The sequence below is a fragment of the Podarcis muralis genome, chromosome 4 (genome assembly GCF_964188315.1).
Source record: "Podarcis muralis chromosome 4, rPodMur119.hap1.1, whole genome shotgun sequence".
In the NCBI taxonomy this organism is placed as follows: Eukaryota; Metazoa; Chordata; class Lepidosauria; order Squamata; family Lacertidae; genus Podarcis; species Podarcis muralis.
The window spans coordinates 45,034-62,403 of record NC_135658.1 but is presented as its reverse complement, the minus strand read 5'-3'; the positions used below and the strand labels follow the sequence as shown (position 1 = coordinate 62,403).

General features: G+C 52.6%; 2 protein-coding genes across 5 annotated transcripts in view; one reads left to right on the top strand and one right to left on the bottom strand.

Moving 5' to 3' along the window:
* The window catches only part of LOC114595135 (uncharacterized), a 27,924-nt gene extending 21,928 nt beyond the window's left edge, over nt 1-5,996 (top strand). The window contains exon 4 of the mRNA XM_077926781.1: nt 5,909-5,996. The gene's annotated coding sequence lies outside the window, so the exon portion shown is untranslated. The remainder of the gene's footprint in view (nt 1-5,908) is intronic.
* Nucleotides 3,211-17,370, bottom strand: LOC114595142 (apical endosomal glycoprotein-like). Of its 4 annotated transcripts, none has more exons than XM_028725450.2 (28): nt 17,288-17,370; nt 16,971-17,072; nt 16,395-16,568; nt 16,179-16,307; nt 15,249-15,382; nt 15,104-15,170; nt 14,892-15,008; nt 14,641-14,790; nt 13,602-13,684; nt 13,245-13,403; nt 12,431-12,521; nt 11,794-11,949; nt 10,631-10,846; nt 10,159-10,283; nt 9,968-10,058; nt 8,860-8,964; nt 7,865-8,002; nt 5,934-6,064; nt 5,632-5,842; nt 5,413-5,544; nt 5,201-5,325; nt 5,019-5,112; nt 4,836-4,925; nt 4,540-4,659; nt 4,292-4,422; nt 3,833-3,950; nt 3,583-3,749; nt 3,217-3,427 (listed from the first exon to the last, which is right to left on the bottom strand). In XM_028725450.2, exons 1-28 carry the CDS (start codon nt 17,328-17,330, stop codon nt 3,380-3,382), a joined length of 3,447 nt encoding a protein of 1,148 aa, XP_028581283.2. In that variant the 5' UTR covers nt 17,331-17,370; the 3' UTR covers nt 3,217-3,379. The 4 variants fall into 4 exon arrangements, with proteins under 4 accessions (XP_028581286.2, XP_028581283.2, XP_028581284.2 ...); XM_028725451.2 differs by having other exon boundaries at nt 4,292-4,419; XM_028725453.2 differs by lacking the exon at nt 3,583-3,749 and having other exon boundaries at nt 3,211-3,427.

Sequence of the window (17,370 nt, the reverse complement as noted above, 5' to 3'; positions counted from 1 at the left end):
CATTCTGAATGTCAAAGTCAATTTGGCGTCGGCGAGACACCCACAGACCAACGGGCAAGCGGAGAGGGTCAACGCCATCATGCAGCAGTACCTGAGATGCTACGCCAATCAGCAGCCCACGACATGGGTGGACTACCTGCCACTCGCCGAATTCGCTTACAACAATACGAAGCACGTGTCGACGGGGGTGACGCCGTTCTTCGCCAACAACGGGAGGCATCCCAGAACCTTCCCGAGTTTAGAGAGAGTGGGGGAGGGGGAGCCACAGGCAGCGGAAGCCTTAGCGTCGGAGTTGCAGGAAGTCCACGAACAGCTCAGGAGGCAGTTAGAACTAGCAAAACACGCATACAAAGTGCAGGCCGACAGACACAGAAGAGTTGGGGAAGACATACAGGTGGGAGACTGGGTCTGGTTAGCAGCGCAAGCAGTGCCGACCAGATCGTTAGCGAAGAAGAAGCTAGGGCATAAGCAGATAGGACCTTACCAAGTCCAGGCACAGGTCAATCCAGTGGCCTTCCGGTTGGCTCTTCCGGAGGGTTCCAGAATGCATCCGGTGTTCCATAGATCGGTGCTCACGCCCTACAAAGCACCTCATAGATTTCAGGAGCCAGGCACAGCACCAGACCCGCTCAGAGAAGGGCCCAGGAAGGGGGGGTCGCCAAGGAGGGGGCACATCAACGAGGTCACAGAGATTTTAGACTCGAGATGGGGGGAAGAGGGAGTAGAATATCTCCTAGCCAGAGAGGGTACCCCGGCCAGTGCCAACAGCTGGGTACCGGACTATGCTTTGGAGGAGCCTCTGCTCAAAGAGGAGTTTCATGCCCTCTTCCCACACAGGCCCATGCCAGCCGAGTATTTCGACGACTGGCTCTTCACACCCACTCTTTCGGCCAGCACATTCCAGGGGTTCGCCTCGGACGAAGAACAGGCCCCAGTCACGAGCTCCCGGGTGGGTTCGCCACCGGGGTCTGCCTCAGACAGCTCTTATTGGTGGGACGATCGACCAGAGGAGCAGTGGCGCAGGAAGTGGCTGAGGGGTCCTTGGCTGGGACCACCCGAAGAGGGGGAGGGGGGCGAGACGGACATGGACGTGTTGGGGGAAGACGTGGGGTTCGAGCACGGAGACAGAGAGATGGAAGCAGAGGAGAGCGACGTCGACGAGTACATGGGGGACGATCTGTATCCTGCACGCACCCCCGCTACGACGGAGCACCCAGTACCCACACCGGAAGGAGGGGAGGGGGAAAGGGGGGGCTTCGAGGGGGGGATGGATGTCAGGGGTTCAGGAGCAGAGGGACAGGAAAGGGAGGAATTAGAGACCGAGGGAGAGGAATCCGAGGGAGAGGTCAGCGATGATAGCCGTCCGAGGTCTCTAAGTCTCTCCAGCGAATCAGAGGATTCACAGAAAGGGGCTCCCGTGGTCAGAGCTAGGGGGTTGCCAGAGGGAACAACTCAGGAAGGAGGAGCCAGAGGGGACTCAGAGAGCAGCAGTTGGAAATCGGGACCAGCTTCCCCACCGGAGAGCAGTAGGGGGGAGGAGTCCCAGGCATCGGCAGCAGGCAGCTTTCCGTCAGCGGAAGGACATGAGTCAGGGTTAGCCACGCCTGCATCAGAGAGCGAGGAAACGGTCAAAAGGAAGGTCAGGGGCAGCGCGCGCGCGCCAAGTTCAAATGTACAAGAGGGTGGCGCAATGAGCAGCCCGGAGAGGGAGCCGGGTCCCAAAGCCCGCCGAAGAGAGGGGGAGGAGTCCGAGGGGTCCGCATCCGAGGCGTCCAGGAAGGAAGGCACCCCGGGGGGTAGTAGGACCCAGAGGCGGAAGGAGAAACGAAGAAGGTGGAGTAAGGCTAGAGTCTTAAACTGGTGTACAGGGGGCGGAGACTCAGACGAGGCTTCGCTGGTCTAGGGTCTAGACGTAGAGACGCACGCTAGAGCTTGAAAATGGGAACTAAACTTCAATAAAGACTTTTGTACAGTTCTGCTGGCTAGCGTTGGTCTTCTGTGAGCTGGGACCTGGAGGCAGTCTCTGACACATATAAATCCACAGATACTTCAGAAATAAGAAGTAAAATCAACTGAAACCATCATTTGTTTACCCTAAACCAATATTTTTAGATATCAATATCAATTTATTGTGTAAGTCTAAGACCCTGTAGTTTGAGATTGAACAGCAGAGAAGTACAGGAGTAAAACTCACTTTTCTTGTTTCCTAGCACCAACTTTACTGAAATCAGTCTAGAGGCATGCAGACTATGTCAGGCTTTTTTCCTCTTATTCTTGCCCTTTGCTATACTCATCATTTTGGGGCAGGAAGTGGATGGACATACTCATTTCCCATTGTTAATGGACTACTTCTACATATTAAAATCTGCTTAACCTCTGATGCTACATTGGCTACAATAAAAAATTTTATACTTACATTAATAACACATATGTTCCTGTGACTGAAGGACTCTAGAAGCACCTTTTGGTAACCACTGTTATAGCTATCAATCATTTCAACCTCCACCATTAAAGAGAACATTATTATTTTTGCGGGGGGGAATAGATGCCACTTGGCATGCAAATATGCTGGAAGACCTTGTGGGGGACATACAGTAGGTATCTCTGGATAGATCCAGTAATTGGTGGTGGAGCTTCAAGCTCTGGCAGCGGGGGGGGGGGGAGCGGAGAGCAGGTGGGGGCGTGGCACGTGTCCCGGGGGCGTGGCACACTGCCCGCAGGGGCGTGGTGCCCAGCATGGGCGGGGGCCAGTTGCAATGGCACCCCACCGGGATTGCGCTGCTGGGGGCAGTGAGCTCCCCCCACTACCCTCTTCCTCTGCCAGTGCCCGTAATCCAGAGATGGGGAACCTTTGACACTCCAGATGTTGCCGAGCTGTAACTCCCATCCTGACCATTGGCAAATCCACACCGTGATCAACTCCCGCCCGGAACCCAATGTCCCCTCTGTGAAAGGGCGTGTGGATCTAGAATTGGCCTCCACAGTCACTTACGGACTCATTGTTAAAACACATATAGTCTGACCCTGAAATGCAGAGATGGGACCCCAAGAGGCATCTAGTCCATTCCCCCACGAAGTGGGGACCAAGACAGAGCTCTTCCTCCGCCCCGGGAGCAGGCTGTTCCCCCCCCCCCCCTGTCCCAAACTCCCTGAGCTCTGTTCGTGCACAGGCACCCCGACACCATTTTTTTGGGCAGAAATCCCATTTTATTTCACAGGAGACGAGAACGGCTACAGAAAAAACGCCACAGTTTTCTCCTTTGTTTCGTGTTGTCCGCCTTCAGCACGTCCAGAGAAATCGTGCCCAGTCAGAAAGGGATCTGAGGGTCATCCAGCCCAACCCGCCAGCTAGGCAGGCATCCTTCTGGGGAGAAAGGGGCTAGTCTGTTGGCGCGCTGATGGGCAGCTCCACGATCCGAACCTGGTCCTGCGAATGCAAAGCGGGTAGTTCATGGCCAGGCATGGAATTCACCAATGGAGGCCCCACCTCTTATCACAGGGAGGCAGGTAGACTGCCTCTGGCGTGTGGAAGGGGGACGGGGCTGGGGGTGGGACAGGGGGTCCAGGGTGAGAGGGACTCACGTCTTGGAAGGCAACATTGTCAAAGGCCTCGAACTGGGGCGCCTCCAACGGCCAGCACTTCTTCCGACAGCGGTGAGCGACGGCCCAGGCCAGGAGCCCCCCAAAAAGGGCGCAGGCGGCTGCGGATGCAACGGCAGCCTCCCAAGGCAGGGTGGGGGCACTGCTCCCTGGGGGGGGGGGAAGACTCCGTTTGTATGCGCCTGTGTGTCTCTCGAACCCTGGATCTCCAAAGCATTGGGCCTCCCCTCACCTTCACTACTGCTCTCCTGGCGCCGCTCCTCGCACCCACCTCCTGCCACGTATGCTACGTCATCCACCGCGATGGCACCCGTGCCGGACCAATCGCCAGCGCCCACTTCCAGCACCACCTGCGGGACATGGGTTCAAACCAGCAGTGCCTCCTGCCAGGAAGGAATTCGAATCTGCCACCTGCTGAACGTCTCATGCCAGAGGCGTTCCAAAGTGGCAGGGAGTCCCAAAGTTTCACGGTGCCATGGCAAGAAGTCCCAAAGGGGTAATTGGAATTCTCTTTTTCGAGCCAAAAAGCCCCACGTCTTTATAGGGCATCCAGTGGCAGGCAGTCCCAAAGGTGGACAAAGGCTGTCACATTTAAAGGAGTTTAATAGGAATAATATAAGGAAGTTTAATTATCAAAGGAACACCAGTGGCAGGCAGTCTCAAAGGCACCAAACTTTCTGAGATGGCTTACCTGGAACTCACCACCGCTGTCAATGAGAAGCCTCTCCTCCCGCCAGGCCCAACCTTGGTGGCTGGCGGCCCGCCAGACCACACGCTCCCCCTGCGGGCCGGACAGGAGCACCCGGAGCTCAGCATTGCCTGCTGGGGAGGGAAAGGAAGGCGGAGTCATGTGGGCAGTGGCTTCGGGTGCCAGAGGCTCCGTAATAATTCCCTTCCCGCATCAGGGAGTTCCACCGGCCCAAGTAAAACCTGACTCACCACTTTTCCCCTGGAAGGCCATGCGGTAGCGGAAGTGGAAGCAGCCGGTGCCTTCAAGGGTCTCGCTGGTGAGGCGGGCGGCGTGGTGTCCGGTGCCCACTTGGACGGAGATGTGGCGCCCTAGAGAGAAATGAAAATAATAATCGGGAGAAAAGCCCGATTACTCGCACCCGGACCCGGCTCAGAGCAAACCATTATTGTGACGATTCATTCCGATCCCCTCGGCCCACCTTGCAGGGTCGTAAGTTGTAAGCCTCCCGCCCCAGACGCTTGGGAGTACCCCGTGCGAGACTCACCGTCGGCGCCCGCCCCGGCCCAATCCCAGCTCCACCAATCACCGTGGGGCTTCCTCCAGCCACAGGTGCCGGATTCAAAATCGCATGAGCCTGAGTGGAGAGAAGCCAGAGCAGTCAATCCCCTGGCAATATTCTGCACCCCAAACCCTTTGGTCATGTGGCGCTACAACTCCCAAGGCTTACCAGCGCCGAGGCAGCTCCCCGGTGTCACCTCAAGGTCGTCGAGCGCCACATACGACGGCACAGCCCCTCCATCGCCTTCTGCCGCAAAAGCCACCTGCGCCAGAGAGAGGGGGGTCCGCATGCTGCCACAAAGTCAAACCCAGCACCATTCCCCCAACCCGACGCTCCCCTTTCGCGCTCACCTGCCACTCGCTGCTAACTTCCGCTGTGAAATTTGCGTAGCGCCAGCTCCCGTGCCGCATTGAACCCACTGCCAGCGCCTCGGCTTGCCTCCTGCCCTCTTCCTCCACGGAGGCGCGCAGAGAGCCTGGCGAGAGAGCGCCTTGGTGGAGTCATCAAGCTTTCTGGCATGGCGGGACCCTGGTGGGTCATCCATCCCACCCCGAGCTTTTACCTGCGTCTCCAGTGCTCAGGTAGTACCAGAATCCGACACAGTGGGTGCCCCCCAGCGGCAGGTACGTCCCCGTCCACAGCAGCGCCGCTTCTCCCGCTGCCAGGGCGCTGGTGTCGGCAACCATGTAGTGTCCTGGGGAGGGAAGCGGCGAGTTCCAGTTGGGGTTTCCTACCATATTGGGACCCGGCGGTCATCCAGCCTGACGCTGGCGTCACTCACCCTCCGACGTGCCAAGGGTGCGGTCATGGAGCGGGCCTTGCCCTGAGGTGCCGCCGCCCTGCCACCGCACCCACCCTCCTCCCGAAACATTGCAGGCGCGAGGCTCCTCAAAGTTGCAGCGGAGGGGGGCGGCGCAGGGGCCGGGCGCCAGTGCTACGTCGTCCACTGCCACGGTTCCCACAAAGCCGTCGCGGAGCAGCTCAAAGATCACCTGGTATGGAAAGAAAATAGTTTCCGGTGCTGTTATTCACGATGATTTTGCTTGTTCTTATTCTAGGCTGGATTCGATCCCAAGACCTCACCTGGAAGCCGGGCAGCAGATGCTGGGGAATTGTGGCCGAGGCACGGCGCCAAGCGGCGCCCTGAGTCCCCGCCCGGGTCCACAGAACTTCCTCTGCGGCACCGGCGGATTTCACCAGCAGGTTGAAGGTGCCTGGGAAAGAGGGGGGCAGGGGCTCCATTAATTGCTATTATATCATCATCATCATCATCATCATCATCTCATCCTTTCCCCCAACCGCTATGTGTTTTTATCTTTGTTCATTATTCTTACTACTGTATTTCCTTTTCTTAACTGTTATAACCATTAAGCTATTATTTATTTTTAAAGGATTCTTGCTGATTGTTATTTATGCTGTATTGTTTTTAATATCTGGTTGGAAGCTGCCCAGATATGCGGGGTATAAATACATTTGTCAGCAGCTGCCTCAGGTCCCAGCTCACAAAGGACCCACGCCAGTTGCTCTTTATAAACAAAAGTCTTTATTGCGCTTCATTGTTGGTTTGACATCAGTGGCGCGCAGCGCTACGTCTGAGTCCTTAGACCGGCGAAGCTCCATCTGAGTCTCCACCCCCTGTACACCAGCTTAAGACTCTAACCTTACTCCACCTCTTCCGTCTCTCCTTTCTCCTCTGGGTCCTTCTGCCCCCCGGGGTCTCCTCCTTTCTGGACTCTTCTGACGCTGACGCTGACCCCCCTGAGTCTCCTCCCTCCTTTCTGCGGGCTTTAGGACCTGCCTCCCTATCCAGGCTGCCAACTGCGCCGCCCTCCTGTACATTTGAACTTGGCGCGCGCGCCCAGCCTTCAACCTTCCTCTTGACCGTTTCCTCGCTCTCCGATGGAGGCGTGGCCAATCCTGACTCCTCTCCTCCCGCTGGCGGTGAGCCTCCTGATCCCGAGACCTGGGACTCCTCCCCCCTACTGCGCTCTGGTGGGGAAGCTGGTCCTGATTTCCAACTGCTGCTCTCTGAGTCCCCTCTGGCCCCTTCTTCCTGGGGTGTCCCCCTAGGCACCCCCCTTGCTCTGACCATGGGAGCCCCTTTCTGTGAATCTTCCGATTCGCTGGAAAGACTCAGAGACCTCGGACCGCTGTCATCGCTAACATTTCCTTCGGATTCCTCCCCCTCGCTCTCTATTTCCTCCCTTTCCTGTGCCTCTGCTCCTGAGCCCCTGACAACATTATTATTATTATTATTATTATCATCATCATCATGGTGGCTCATTACCACTCATCATTTAATACCATCAACTGGTGTTCTTAATTTTTCTGGATTATAACTTGTCACGAAAATTCGTTTTTGAGAAACAGTACTTTTTACCATTATTTATTCTTATCATTCTTTTTATATGATAATATAAGAATTTCATATTTATTTTTTTATAAATACACTATAAATAATTTTTTTTAATTTATATTGTATTTTTTTTATAAATACAATATAAATGATATAAAAATATAATATAAAAATGATAATAAGCAATAAGAAATACTATTTCTCAATAACGAATTAATATTTGTTCATTTGTCTGTGAACCTCCCTGAGACTTTGGGGTATAGGATGGTGTATAAAAATTTCATTATTCTCATCTGAAAAGTCTCCGGCGACGCCACTCCTTCGAGGGCATCCTTCCCTCCCCTGAAATTCATTGCTAGAGCTGAAGCTGCAGGTTTGAGTCCCGCCCTCTTCCATGACGAAAACTCCCTTTGGAAATCTCGGCCCGCATGCCAGCTGACTGAATGGCCTCCTCCCTCCTGGATGGACTTGCAGCGCTTGCCATCTTGGGAACTCCCTGCTACTTGAGATGAAGAAATCCCCTCACCTCTGGAGATCTATATAGATCTGCCACTTGATTGTCAGGCTGGCACCTCCTTGGGTCCTGGGCCTTCCCAGCATCTTGCTCTCAAACCTGCACCATCTGGGGAACTGCCTGCCACTTGAGAGCCGCCCTTACCAATCTGGGGCCCCTCCAGGCGGTACCAGAAGGAGAGGCAGGCGTTGGACAGTGTCAGCGAAGCTTGGGGGGCAGAGACCAGCCTCGCCCGCCGGCCGCGGGATCCGGGTGCCGCAGGGTCCGCCGAGAGGAAAGAACCTGTGGGGCAACAGGGTCAGGTCCTGGGTTCGAATTTGCGCCAAGGCTCAGCTTGCCCTCAAAATCCACCTGCTTGCCCCCTGAGACTTGCCCTCTAAGCTCCATTTCAGAGAGCAACTGCCTCCTTTGGAACTCCCCGACAAGGGATAATTTGTGGGACTGAAATTGGATCAATGATTGATTTTTTTGTTTTATTTCCAAAATGAGGTTTTTCGAGCCATCTAGAAATTCTTGGCAAACTGATAGGAATGGCTTAAGTCATTTGGTCGAGCCACTGCACCCGACTGTGTGATTTGGAGACGGGCAGTTATTACTATTACAATTACTATTAATGTGATTTATATTCAATCGCATCATCATCATCATCATCATCATATATTATGTATACCCCGCCCATATGGAACTGGAGCATAAGAGCACATTTGAGGGAGCATCTTAAACCAGTAACAGCAGCATAATATCAAATTAATCACAACAACCATTTCAATTTCAAAAAAGAAATCTCTTTTGGGATGTGGCAAGGTTTGCCCCAGGAGCTGTGAGCTGCTTTGGGTGCACAAATTGCAATCAAAATTATTCCACCCCCATCGCAAATCAGGTTTGTTCTCAAAATTGGCAGGCTTTCTGCTCTTTTGCACGGAGCAGATCCCGCAAAAGCTGCAAGCCCTTTCTCCAAATTCAGCTGAAAACTTATATAGCAACTTATAGTGACATTATCAGCATAATTCCACCCGATTTGGCCACGGGAGTGGAATAATTTCGATGGCAAACCTTTGCTCCTTGCCAAACCAGCGCAGGAGGACTGGAAACACAAGCAGCTTTCTGAAAGGGAAGGTCTTGGGTTCAAATCTTCCTACCTCTGCCCGTCGTGTGGTCCTGGCCAATGTGGAGGCGCCACTCAAACCCGTCGCCCGGCTCAGCAAACCACCCACACAGGTTGCTCTCAAAGTTGCACGACAGCCCTGCGGGGCAGGAAGAGAGAGAGAGAGAGAGAGAGAGAGAGAGAGAGACCGTCAGGGGGAAGAACACATACACACTTAGATAGCTTCTTATTAATATTATGATTCTTATTATAATCATCATTATTACATTATATATTATAATCATAAGTATGTTAAGATTACTATATACAACCGTTAATCCAAAGATCTCAGGGCAGTGTACCGTTTTCAGAGCCTATTTTACAGAGCATAAATCAAAGCATGGCAAAAGACAGCATAATAAGAAAAACAATCATTTTTGGTCTGTCACACCCTGAGGAAGAAGTGGAATATTATTATCATTATTATTATTATCATTACTATTATTATTATTAACAACAACAACCATATACAGGGTGAGTCTTTTAAAGGAGGCCCCGTGGAACATGTGTACTCACCCTGTATTATATTGGGCCCAGTATCATGTTACTGTTCTTACTATTGTTATTGTGCCCAGTATTCTATTGTTGTTATTGCTATGTATAAATTGATATGACGTCTATATTTATTATGTATATTTATGTATATATTTATTATGTGTATGTGTATATATATTTATATATATATCTATAATATATACATATTATACTATATCCTGCCTTCCTCCCAGGCAGTTTAGAGAAATTTAGGATGGGGAAATCATTACAAAACTAGTAACGATTCTTCAAATTGAAGCATCATCATTGTCATCATTATTATTATCAATAGCATGCATTCCACCCCCACCCCCCGACAGGGACTCCCGGCAGCTGATGGATCCAGTCATCCCCAAGCTGCGGCCCTCCAGATGTTTTGACCTACAACTCCCATGATCCCTAGCTAACAGGACAAGTGGTCAGGAATGATGGGTATTGTAGTCCAAAACATCTGGAGGGCCGAAGGTTGGGGATGCCTGGCTAAAACAATAGCGGCCCCAAATTAGGAAAATGTTGAAGAATGATTCTGACGGGCGGAGGGGAATCAGCGCCCTCCGATGGTGACATACCTGAGGGGTGCGAGAGAGAAGCACCGCAGTCCAGAAAGGCCACGCTCTTGATGGCCAGGGCAAAATCCTCCTCCGTCGCTAGGAGCTCCAGCTTCGGGGAGACAGAGATAAGGGAACCTCAGAGGTCATCCAGCCCAACCCGCTGTCACCCACCTCAGGCAGGGTGGGGGGTGGGGGAGCTGCTGGCTCACCTGGAAAGGCCGTTCTCTCGCACCCAGGGCCACGGTGGCGTGCTGCCAGGCGGCGGTGCCATTGCCCTGGGCGTGCCACAACCACTGGCCCGGCGCTGCGTCGGTGACAGCCAGAGCCAGAAACCCTGGGAAAAGAGCGCGACTGATGTGGTTAAACAATCATGATTATTTTTACTGAGTTTTAGCACACGTGAAGAACTTAAAAGAAATCCTTATTTCCCAGGGAATAGCCTTTGGACTCTGATGTCACTTAAAGAGGAAATCTTGAGAAAGATTTTTCCTCCCAAAGCACTTTGTTTTAAAAATCCAAATTAAATCACAAAAATCTGCTCCAATATTTCTTTAAATAATAGTCAATGATGATAGTAAATAGTAATAATTTGCATGCGTCTGCCTGCATGTCGCAGCTCCTGCGCATTTACATGGAACATGGATCTGGTCCTCCCTGAATTGGCCCCCCGGCTGCACCTACCTTGAGGGCCGGTGTTGAACTGCAGCTCCACGGCGCAGGCCCAGCTGGAAGGCCCCAGGAGCGGCGTGGTGGCCCTGGCCAGGGAGAGCATCTGCCCCGGAGCCTGGCCCAGGCCCAGGCCGGGCGATGCAGGATCCCGCCCCGCGCTGACCCACTGGATCCGGCCCACGCTGACGTCCGCCCAGCCGCCCGTGCCATGGGTGAAATTGCTGGCTCCTAGGAAAGGACAGGGGCTGCTGGGATTGGGGCTGGGCTAGATGACTCCAGCTATCATTCTGTGATGCCTGTAGCAGGAACCCCCCGCCAATCATTCAGTTTGTACAAACTTCACACACACTCACACTCACACACTACATACACTACGCTTCTGTTATGAATTTATAGAAAAATCAACCATACATCGGATTTGCACTGTTCCACTTTTATTTTACTCCATATGACAAGGACTATCAAAGGGGGGTGGCTTGGTTCTGGTCAGCCATAATCCCTTAAACATGAGAGCATGTACTCTGCAGCCCTTCCCAGTTGGCATGGCAACTCTGATAGCCGGCTTGATGGGCTCAGACAGAAGACTATCAAGGACACAACGGACTGCATACCTGAGTGGATTCAGCATGGACTGGAACAAAGGACAATGATCAGATCTTCCCTCAGGGGGCAGGAAACTGCAAACTCCCCTCTGTCACCTGGAAAGTACTCATGGGGAGGGGGAAAGGGGGAACCAGCCAGGTGACAGGACACTCAGGTTACCACCACAACTCCTCCCTCAACCCATCCTTTCTGTAATGTATGCATGATGTTTCTGGGGGTGGTCTTGATCTACAGGGTGGGAATTTCAAAAGTCTTTATAAGGCCTTGCACACCATTTTTTCTCTGTCTTTCCTCTCTCCTGCAAGTGAGGGGAACACCCTGTTGCAACAGTTCAATAAAGGCCAAGCCTACAGGCTGCTGATTTGCTCCAATTTACTCTGGTTGGTGTCTTTACTTTTTGTCCAAGGGAGCCCTCGGATTTTTCCGGTAACATGCCCAAAGCAGATTTTAGGGTGCCCAGGTGCCACCCCTGGGTGGGCTCAGGCCCAGCAGGGAATCTGCTTTCCGTGTCACAAGAGACTCCTGTGGCAGGCAGTTCCGTGGGTTAACAGAGGCCCACGGCAGACGCTCACCACACTGGCTCTCGTCAGTGTCGTCGTCGCAGTCGGCCTTGAAGTCACACACTTGCTCGCTGCCGAGGCATCGTGCCCCACTGTCACAGGCAAACTGGTCGTCCTTGCAGGGCACCGGTCCGGGTGGTTGCTCGGTGCGGGGAGCGGAGAGCAGGCCTGGATGGGGAGGGAAGGGGGCGCCAATGTCCGGGACTCTTCATCGGTCGCAGCCCAAAAGGTGGGGTTGGATTGGATGACCCTGGGGGTCCCATTCCCATAAGTCATTTTTGTTACAAAAAGATTCAACCTTGCTGGTATCTTAATATCAACAACCAGAAGAAGGTTTCCCTTTTGGAATAATAAATTTCCAGAGGAGGGTGGATTTGATTGAAATGAAATCCATTTAAATGACAATTGAAACCACCATTTATATCCCAAGTCAGACTTGATTTAAACCAGTTTTTTACAGAAAGATTCAGCCTTGCTGGCATTTTCTTAATATTGACAAGCAGATTAAGGTCCTTTTTGGAATGATGAATTTTCAGAGTTGTTACACATACATGTGCACACATGCAGATATGACCCATGTGAAATATTTTGGGAGAAAGAATTGCCCTCAAGAGAACCGGAGCCTTCTTTCAACGCCTTTTCCCCTCACCGCTTTGCTGGATGCAACCGGGAGACAGGATCAGGTCATCGAGAGCGATGCTGCTTTGGGGATCCTTCCCGATGACGCCCTCAAGGACAATCTGGAAGGAGGGAGCGAGTCCGAGAGAAACTCTTTTCTTTTTTTACTTATTATGAGCGTTCTCCATTTCCTTTCTGTACCACTTTATATTTGAAAGAAAACACTTCCAAGCAGTTGGCATTAAAACATCCAGAGTAAAGCCCAGGAAAAGACTATATTTCTTTATTTCCCCTATTTATTTATTTATTTATTTATTTATTTATTTATTTATTTACTGACTTGACTATATTTCTTTATTCCCCCTATTCATTTGCTGACTATAATATTGCAGAAGTGCTCTGGGAAGGCAGTGTGGCGCAGTCCTTAGTGTCCGAGATCCGGGTTTGAATCCCCACTCGGTCAGGAAGCAGACCCTGGAGTCTGTCGCCTCCTCTAAGCCTACCTGGCAAGAGTTGGGGTGTGTGTGTGTGTTGCTGGCAAGGTTATTGTAGGGAAGAAGGGAGGAGAAAAAGGGGCAATAAGAAGCCTCGCCTTCTTAGGAAGTTTGGAAGAAGAGCTTGGAGAGTTTGAGCAAAGATGGCTGCCTTGGAGCGGGTTGGACTACATGACCGCTGGGGTCCCATTTTTTGAAATAAGCCCTTCTGCTTAAGGGCCCTGCCAGAGGGAGATGTGGCCAACCTGGCGCCAAAAATGCCTGGTGAATGTCGAACCCTGAAGTCAGGGCAGGGCTGCCAAATTCCTGGCACCAGCAGTGCTCCTCTGCCTTTACAGGGATTGGGGGTACCTGGAAGTCCTCGGTGCCGTTGAAAGTGGCTTCCTGGCGGAACCAGAAGTCCCCCAGGTCGCCGGCACGGCTGAGGATCAGCTCCCTCTTCGTCTCCGTCTGGGAGTAGACGTTCAGGCGGTTGGCGTCCGACCCGTGCAGGTGGGCATAGAGCACCAGCTGGAAGGGAAATGTAGCGCTAGAGCCGAGGGTCCGAGCCGTTCGCCAGTACAGGGGCGGCCGATATTCTTCATATTCAATAATCAATATTGGCCCATATTTCCGTAGAAAACAAATACTAAACGATGATAATAAACTCCTCCCATATTTTCGCAAATAATAAATCGTAAATGATGATGATGATTATAAGGGACTCACATGGCAGGACCCGTTCACCACCAGGGTGGGGCTGAACAGCTCAGCTCGGCCCGGCTGGGCGCCGGCAACGTAGATGAAGTGCCCTGTGAGAGAGGAGAACGAAAGAGGGAGCTGAGGCACGGCCAGCGAGATGCCACCCCAAGATCAAGATTTATTTGTCACTGTGATCCCAACTTTAAAAGTTTGTAAAGCTCTGTTATACAATCACAAGATCTATAAATATATGTAGAGCTCAGTTGGTAGAGTACCAGAGTCTACCATTAATAGACTCTACCATTATTATTATTATTATTATTATTATTATTATTATTATACCCTGCCCATCTGGCTGGTTTTCTCCTCTTAATCTCAGGGTCATGGGTTCGAGCCCCAATTTGGGCAGAAGATTCCTGCCTAGATGACCTGAAGTGTCCCTTCCAACTCTGCCATTCTATGATTCTATGTCATCTATAAAGACACATACATTGCATATAGATATTCATTTTATATCTATATCTATATACGCACACATATGCATATATCAATTATATTTATAAATCTATACACGCTTATCTATACACACATATACCCATATATCCATTTTATTTATTTATTTATTTATTTATTTATTTATTTATTTGTATATATACAAACGCATATACATATGTAAATACACATTTCATTTACATACATACACACACACAAACACACACACACACACACACACACACACACACATATATATATCCATACACACATATATACACATCCATTTTATTTATACTTATACACATATATGCCTATAGTTATGCTCATGGAACAGAGCTATTTATTATGTGTATCTCTGCCTATAAATTATCTCTATGTTTAAATTATCTCTACCTATGTCAATATCATGCCCCCCCCCCACGTATAAATGAGCTCAGAAAGATAGTTGTGAGCTCCTGAAGGTGCAGAACTCTGCACATGCCCCGAGCTGGTAAGACTTGATTCAAATCATTTCTTTATGGAAAGATTCAGCCTTGCTGGCATCCTCTACATATTAACAACCAGCATCCACCTTCCGGCGTGTTGGTGGTGTGGTCACGGGTGGGACGGGCTGGGGACGACGGCACCTGGGAGCTGCAGTTCCTCGCCCAGGAGAGGCTCTGGTTGGCATCCGCTGCCCACCTGCACCAGTCCTCCTCGAAGGGGCACGAGAAGAAGGTCTCTGGGGGAGAAAGGCAGGTGAGGGGGGGTCCCAAGGTGCCCTTTCCGCCCTCCCCCCTTCTGGTGGCGCCCATGTCCCCTCCCCTGGCCCCGACTGCTCACCGCAACCCTGTTCGTCGCTGCCGTCGCTGCAGTCCTCGGTGCCATCACAATGGCGGGCAGGGGCCACGCAGCCGCTTGGCAGGCACGGGCGCTCGTCTGGGGCACAGCTCCGGGAACCTGGAAACGTTGGGACGGTGAATGGGGAGCCTCCAAGCCCAGAGGCAGTCTATCTGGTTGGCAGGGTTTTGAGGAGGCGGAAAAGAAAGCCTTACTTTGGGGGCCACAGTTCCTGAATTGCACATCGTCCAGCGCCACGCTCGCCACCGAGGAGAAGGTCACCTGTGGAGGGGGAGGCAGCGCTCTTGACATGCTCTGGAGAAGGAGCCGGCCGGGGAGAGCGAGGAGCCCAAGACCCACCTGGAAAGCACCGCGGACTCTTCCAGTGTAGGCCAGCAGGGGGCGCCAGGCACCAGAGGACGAGGCGGGGCTTCGCCACAGGGGGACAACGTGGCCGCCGTGGCTCAACTCCAATGTGAAGCTCCCGTTGAGTCCTGCAGGGGAAGGGCGGAGGGGTGAGGGACCCGAGGGTCATCTAGTCTGACCCTGGTGAGGATTGCAGATTGCCATCTCATCTCAGCCGCTCCCGTTTTTATCAGTCCCCAATGGGGGCGGGAAGCAGGGCATCAGTAAATTTCAAGATAAGAATGATCAGGATAGTATTTCTTTACACCGACCCTACCAGGTTGGTCAGTAGTCTGGAAATCAATAAATAATAATTACCGTATTTTTCGCCCCATAGGACGCACCGGCCCATAGGACGCACCAAGTTTTTTTGGGGGGAAATAAAGGGGGAAAAAATTATTCCCCCCCCAGGCGCTTGTGGGGCCGGCAGCGGGGAGAAGCGCTGTGCCTCCCAGCTGTCCCCGGAGCTTGCGGGGCTTGCGGCGGGGAGAAGCACGCGTCTCCCCGCCGTCAGCCTCCAAACCACATCGGGAGACAGTGGGATGGCGGCATTTCGCCTCCCCGCTGTCCCCCGACCTTGTGGGGCTGGCGCTGTGGCTCTCCTGAAGCCTGGAGAGCGAGAGGGGTCGGTGCGCACCGACCCCTCTCGCTTTCCAGGCTTCAGCGAAAGCCTGCATTCGCCCCATAGGACGCACACACATTTCCCCTTCATTTTTGGAGGGGGAAAAGTGCGTCCTATAGGGCGAAAAATACGGCATATGATACGATACATCCTGCAGTTTAGAAACGTATTATGTAATATCGATATGCAATTATGAGAACTGGGCCAGGCAGCAATACCCCCACCACACCGGGGAAAAGGCCGAGCAGGTGCCCCAAGCTTACCTGTCTCGGCCATGCTGTACCAGGCGCGGAGCTCACAGGTTGAGGCTGCGTCGCTCAGGGTCGGGGAGCGGAGTCGGGCAGGGGCGGCAGGCGGCTTGGCTGGCTGCTCTGAGGTGCTCATGTACCAGCCTGAAGGGAGGTCAGGGGGCGCCAGGTCAAAGGGGTGCTCTAACCGCTAAGCAATGCTTCCCCTCCCTTCAAATGAAGCATGTTTACCCTGGTCGGTGCCCAGCGTGTGGTCGAAGGGGGGGTCAGCGCCGTGCACCCAGCCTCTGCCCCACCCTGGGTGCCACCGGTACCCAGACGTGCTGACGTCCTCCCAGCCGCAGGTGGTGCCTTCAAAATCGCAGGCCAAGGCAGCACCTGGCAGTGCCAGCCCATTCCGGTAGCCTGGAAGGAGAAGAAATCAGGCGCCCTGAGCAAGCTACAGTTCCCACCATTCTGTGCACCAAGTGCCCTTAGGAGACCCCTGTTCCCCCCAGGAGCTACAGTTCCCAGAGTTCTCTAAGAAGAGAAATGGGCTTGGGAACTGTAGTTCTGTCAAGGGAATCGCAACCCTCAATGCCCAGAGCAAGCAATCATTTCCAGGGTGCTTTGGGGGACATTGTGGGAACTGTAGCTTGTTCAGTTTCCCAAGGAGACCCTCTCAGAACTATAACTCCCAGAGTTTCCTTGGAAAGGCTGTGCTGAATATTCTCCTCCCGTAGGGGGATGCCAAGATGGGTTAAATCACTCTCTGCGAGGGGAATCGAGGCACGTTTCCCCGATTCCTTTGGTGACGCCAAAACTTACCGCAATGGCTCTCATCAGAGCAATCCCAGCGGTCGCAGGCAAAGTTGCAGGTGCTGGCGCTTGAGTTCCCATAGGCGCCCCAGCTAGGAAATGGAGACCCAGCTAGGGGGAAAAAAGGGGGAAAGTGCCATTAAAAGGAGAGGAAGAGTGAGAGAGACAGTGAGCATCCTAGAATGGGAGAGATGGAAGGGCCTCAAGGGTCATCTAGCCCAACCCGCTACTCAGAGCTATAATTCCCAGGACTTTGGGAACTGAGAGAGGGAAGAGAGAGAGGGACAGGATTCACAGCCCCCGTCTCCCTTCGCCCCCCGGCTCACCCCAGCCCAGCAGGGCACCCCACAGCACCCACAGGCGTGCCATCCTCCCAGCAGCGCCCAGCAGGACTTTGCCCCCAACTTAT